We start from the raw sequence: 6,000 nt of genomic DNA, 5'->3' as shown, positions 1-6,000 counted from the left end.
TATATTTCTTAAAATTTTAAAAATGTATGTCTTTGAATGTGTTTCAAAGAATGAAACATCCCTTAGAAGAAATAATCGACACATTTTATTTCGAAGCAAATATCGTTGAAATTATAATCCATACGGTACAGCATTGCAAATGCAAAATATTGCTGCAATATGTCAGCAACATTGCAGTTATGGTAAAATGTCCGCTTTGGAAAAATTGATACGTAATGTTGCAGCAACATTAGAGCAACATATATAATATTAATGTTGCTGCAACATTTGTGTATCAATTTAATATTTCCAAAACGGAGGTTTAATTATTACTGCAATATTCAGAATTCTTTAAAAACGATATGTGGAAAATTATTATTAATATGTTCAAAATATAAATAGATATACAAAATTAATAGGGCATAAAATAATTTATATATTTAAAACACAAATAATTGACGAGTTGAAACATTCGCAGCTAGGTCTTGTAATTAGCACTGAAAATAATGTGTTTCTTATGTGATTTTACAATTTTTAATTCTCTGAAACTATGTGCTGTTACTTTTGATTTCAAACACAACTGTTAAATAGAACTAGAATTGTAATATCACGAAATTAAATTAAAAATGAATCTAATATTATCGATGCCAACGGGTATTTCTATAAAACTTCTCTACGAAAACTGTAAACAATTTTTTTCATCACTTAGCTCTAATGACCCGTTTTATTAATACTATTGAATACTACGATAACGGTCAAGATATTCTTATTTAAATATTTAAATTATTACAATATTAAAAATCTAATTTTTTAGTAATGCAGTAACACAGTACATCTATTAACTTAAAAATACATGTTACTATACCGTTTACTGTCTTAATTGGCTCGTATCATTGATCATTATTTTTCCTTGTTTGTATTTACACATGCATACCAAGCTTAATTAACTAATGTTTTAAATACATTTAATTTACTAAAACCACGTTACGCTTATGAGGGGCAGCTGACACGCAACTTAACGTTACACAAGTAATACGTCGTCCTTTATTCTACATGAAGCACCAAAGAGTATTTACAACGTACAACGTTCATTAAAAGACTTTGCTTTCAAAAAATTTTACTATCATTTCTCAAAAATATTTTATCACGAGGAACAATCAGTATACTCCAGAGCCATTCGCTTGCAAAACGCATCGATTAACAAGAAAAGAAGACACGAAGATGGAAGATGATATTGAAGTGCAAGTTGAAGACAATTCGCCCTCGATAGAGAATACATTACGACCATTATCGTACACCTCCTGGCTCATGGGCGTCGGTGTTGCACGTCCGCGCAAGTGTCCCAAGTATGTAACGATAATCATACGCATCTTTCACTTACTTGTGTGTTCTGTTAGTACGACGTACTGCGTCTTAGATTTCTTCACCTTCGATACTGCCTTTGCTTCTGACAGCGATGTGTACAAGTTCATGTACAGCATGAACAGAGTGACGGGCTGCGTGGCTGCATATTATTATATTTATCACGGAATCAGTCAATACAACAAGTGGACGGAGCTGATGGACAAAATGAAGAAACTCGATCAGAAGATCAAAAGGGAAACACCCATTGATGACCAGCCGATAAAAATCGCGGATTCTCTAGCGGTTCTCACGATTTTCGTTTGCTGTCCTGTGTCTCTAATCGTACACGCCCTGTATTATTACTTTACACACCCTGAGTACATTTACGTGTCCGACTTGTTGTTTTATATCATGATAGCCCAGTCGTTGGTCAACAGCTTCGTCTTTGATATTGTCGTTTATGTGCTGTGTTATAGATTCCAAGCGATAAATGAATTAATAGGTCAGTTGGATCAGCTGTTCGATGCATCAAAAATTGCGCCCAAGATTAGACGCATCAGAGTATTGTATAATAGTAAGTTTCTACAAATATTATGCTTTGGATTATTTTTTTTTTATTATTTTGTATTATTTATACATTATAAATTGAGTGTAAATGCATGACTGAAGATGTAGTTTAATACAATCCACACAGTAAAAAATTGTGAGTCTATATGTTAAAATTTTCTTGTGTTACCACGTTATGATTATTATTATACTTCAATGTAAAATTAACATACCACTGATATGTTATTTTTATAACATTTTCATGTGTTACATTTATGTCAACTTTATATGTTAACACTTTGTGTATGTTACAAATGGAATATTATTTTCAGTTTTTTTAACACAATTATTATTTCAAATAATCAACATGTCTCAAAGTTAATTTAACATGATTATTTGAAGATTTACTTCAACGTCTTTTAGAATGTTAAAAGTATTCAAAATAATATTCCATTTTTAAGAGTTACATTTCCTATGAGTTATTGTAACTACTCTTCCATGTAGTTTTTAAATAATTTATAAGTAACATAATTTATATGTACATCACATTTAAAGTCACAATAACATAGATAAATGTAAAGTATAATGTTAATTACTTAATATTTTTAATTTGTCAATAAGTAACACAATGAATAAGAGTTATTTTAACTTAAAATTTAGAATGGACTTTCTGGGACATGCAAAGAATGTTAAAATTAGCATTTTGTTGTTTACTGTGTATGAATTGTAAACTTGTATTAATGCAGGTATTAATGATCTCGTTGTCGTGATAAACGATATTCATGGCCTTCATCTCCTCCTCTGTTCGGCGAACTGCTTTGCCATGGCCGTGGCTACACTATTCAGAATCTACATGGGTGTCAGAGAGAAAGATTATATGTTGGTTGCGGTACATAATGTTCTTTGGATTGTGTACGTCGCGCAATTCGGTCTGATGTGCTGGATTTGTACGCTCGCCCGTCAAGCATCCCTGAGGACCAGGATAATTATATACACATTTTTATTAAATCGCGAAAACTTGGACCAAGATTTTGGCGTCAAAAACGAGATCAATGATTTTTCGATTCAATTACAACAGTATCGTGTAACATTTACTGCCTGTAATTTCTTCGAAATGAACAATGCTCTTTTCAATGATGTAAGTAGACATTTAATTAATTAATTTTTTTTTTAATGTAAAAGGAATTAGTTTTTAAATTCCAATGTGAGAAATGTCTGTTGAAACAATTGAATGATAGAAATTTATTTTTCAGATGGTCGGGGTCATTACCGTTTATTTAATAATCCTCATTCAATTTTATCAACCACCCAAAGATTCTAAACACAATGAATTAATACATGGTTTAACACTACTTCGTGCGGACAATTCGTATAGACAAACTGAAATAACACTAAACAATACTTTAACTTTTTATTAACTTTGGATTGTGCATTGACAAAAAATAGCTTGTTAAACATTAAAAGATGATAATTGAAGAATGTATATTTTGTAAATAAATAATCTGTAAAGTGGTAGTTCAATATTACTGAAACTTTATAAGTATTTTTAATACTTTGGTTGAAAGAAAAAGAATACTATACAAGTCAGGTGAGAAAATTGGATTACAGTGTTATTAACTAAATAATTAATAATTTAATAATAAAGTTGCAATTGGACGTTTTGGTCATCTCTTTGAGCCATGTTCACAAGATTTTATACAGAGAAGTGCATTACAATGGCTCATGAGTAATATTTTTGGGCAAAGAGAAATTAAAATATAGGGACTGTTTAATAAATAATAATTTGAAATTGTTTAATAAAAAAATCGAGTAATGTCTAAGAAATGACGTCTTGTGATTAATCTGTAGGAGATTAACACTTTACTACGAAATCAAATAACAATGAGTTTGTTTACTGTTTTGTTTCGATTATTCTATATTTCGTTCTTGAGATTAATGTTATTTTGTTTTGTTCAAGATTGTTATTGAAACATTGAAATATTTTCTACCACAAATTATGATCACTACTAGTTGTTTATTTAAATTTTCTATTAATTACAAGAATAATAAAATTAAATTTCTGAGATCAAATAAGTATAATTAGAATTTAATCGGATTGTGAGTGCAAAAATGTAGAAGAACAATATTAAAATAGAAAGACCTAAAAAGATTGTAAAAAATATTTGACATGAACAAAAATTATGGAGAAAAATTTCTGGTTAAAGATCTGTTGTATTCGCCTTACCGATCAAAGCGTCGTTTGCGTATGTAATGTCTAGATGACGTGTTTAATATGTATGTTTATGTGCTCGTGTCCAAACATCATTAAGCAATATCGCGTCGTCAGCTTTAAGAATCGTGGCGATGCAATTGCCACACATTAATGGACAACGGTTAATGCAATTATTAACTTAAGATGCTACGTAAAAACTTTTATTGTCATGGATATTTCGCGTTTGTCTACTTATTGATCTACTTAATAATATTAGTATGTACAATGCTTTTTCTTTTTGAAAAATATATTATACAATAATTTAATTACCTAAGATTAATCACGCAAATTGGGTAAATGTTATTAGATTAAAAAATCGTAACTTTTTATAATAAATACATACAAAAAGTTTAGGTATAAAGCTTCAAAGAAAAAGTTCAAAAACTTTCTTTTTCTCTCTTCAAAAAGTATAATGTTACAAACACAAAAACAAGTGATTTATACTGAGAAATAAATAAAGAAAATTGAATATCGCAAAAAATAAGCATCTTTTTACATCTTGATGTAAATAATATTTTCCCGCCCAAGAGAGTCAATGTTATTTTGTTCGCATATAATACGACGACATCTCAATTCAGCCTTCTAAATTTATTTATTTATTTTTTTATTAAATAAATGATTTTTTTGATAAAAATAATTTGTATCTAAATTTAAACATTAGTTTAAAATAAAAATAAAATACTTTAATTTTTAGAAAATTTCCACTGTTTACAAAAAGGACACAAATATTACAACGAGTACAATTATAGGCTACTGGCGTTCACCTAAAAAAATTAACTCTGCTGTTCACAGGAAAATTAAAGCAATGATCATTCTAAAGTAGTCTAAAGTGACGCTCTCAATTATAGGTCGAGTCCTAATTATGAGTTTTATTTACAAATTTAAATGCTTTTGCAGATATACATTTATTAATAAAATCACAGAAAATTTTTTTATATCTTTAACTTTTTTTTTGTAATTATTGCAATTATAGGCAATCACTTCTTTAGTAATTGCTTATATTTAGGAAAAAAACGAAAAGTTAACAACGTTAACAGCAAAAGTCTGAACAGTTGTTAGCGATTCAAGACAAAGATAAAGCGACAGTGGACTCAAGCAATAACATTGTACATATATTTGTCGGTTTGAAGAGGATCAAGTTAGGTCAATACATGTCCCGTTATTAGTATTTATATAGTATTGTAAACTTCAAAATCCATTAAAGTTGCTTAATTTAACCTATAATTCTTTTTTATTTTGATAATAAATAAATATTGAAAATTTAATTTAATTTATCCAATTTTTTGCCATATAAATAATTTTTTATATTTAGGTCATTTTAGAGTCAACATATCTTATATGATTGAATTTGTTTTTCTTATAAACTACATTACAACAATAGTAAAAATATGTCATTCTATTGTAAAAAGTAGCGATAACCTTAAATTCTTACAAAACGATGTTAAAAAAAATTTTATGCATATTATAATATTTTACTTTTAGAAACAAACTCTTTTTTCCTTTGGTATTTTATTGTATCATTAATAACAACAGAAGTATTAAAAATGAACAAATTATAGAAAATACCTTATATATTAGCATACATATCTAAAGTTAATATTGTATCCGTATTAACTTCTTATTAAATCTTTTTCAATTAAAAAATTCCAATTTTTTTTCAGCCAGTGGCACTTCTGACTTCTTAAATATAAGACACATTTTTATTTAAATACGTATTTTACTTAAAAAACGTTTAATATATAAAAAAGCAATTTTAGCACTTTTTATGATATTTAAATATTATCTATTAAAAAATTACAGTTTGCAATATTTTTTAATTTTTATTGTATATTGTATTTTTCATGTATCAAGCACATATTATTGCTCAATAGAAAGCGCGA

General features: G+C 28.0%; 1 protein-coding gene across 1 annotated transcript; it reads left to right on the top strand.

Annotated features, from left to right (window-relative positions):
* The first annotated feature begins 1,012 nt into the window (after positions 1–1,012).
* On the top strand, positions 1,013–3,384 carry LOC105199856 (gustatory receptor 23a-like). Its single transcript, XM_039449944.1, has 3 exons — positions 1,013–1,897; positions 2,616–3,007; positions 3,123–3,384. The coding sequence occupies exons 1-3, from the start codon at positions 1,201–1,203 to the stop codon at positions 3,285–3,287; spliced, it is 1,254 nt and encodes a 417-aa protein (XP_039305878.1). The 5' UTR covers positions 1,013–1,200; the 3' UTR covers positions 3,288–3,384.
* The last annotated feature ends 2,616 nt before the right edge of the window (positions 3,385–6,000 follow it).

Source organism: Solenopsis invicta, chromosome 5 (assembly GCF_016802725.1).
Source record: "Solenopsis invicta isolate M01_SB chromosome 5, UNIL_Sinv_3.0, whole genome shotgun sequence".
NCBI lineage: Eukaryota > Metazoa > Arthropoda > Insecta > Hymenoptera > Formicidae > Solenopsis > Solenopsis invicta.
Note: the sequence above shows the minus strand (reverse complement) of the source record. Positions and strands in the feature narration are given on the sequence as shown.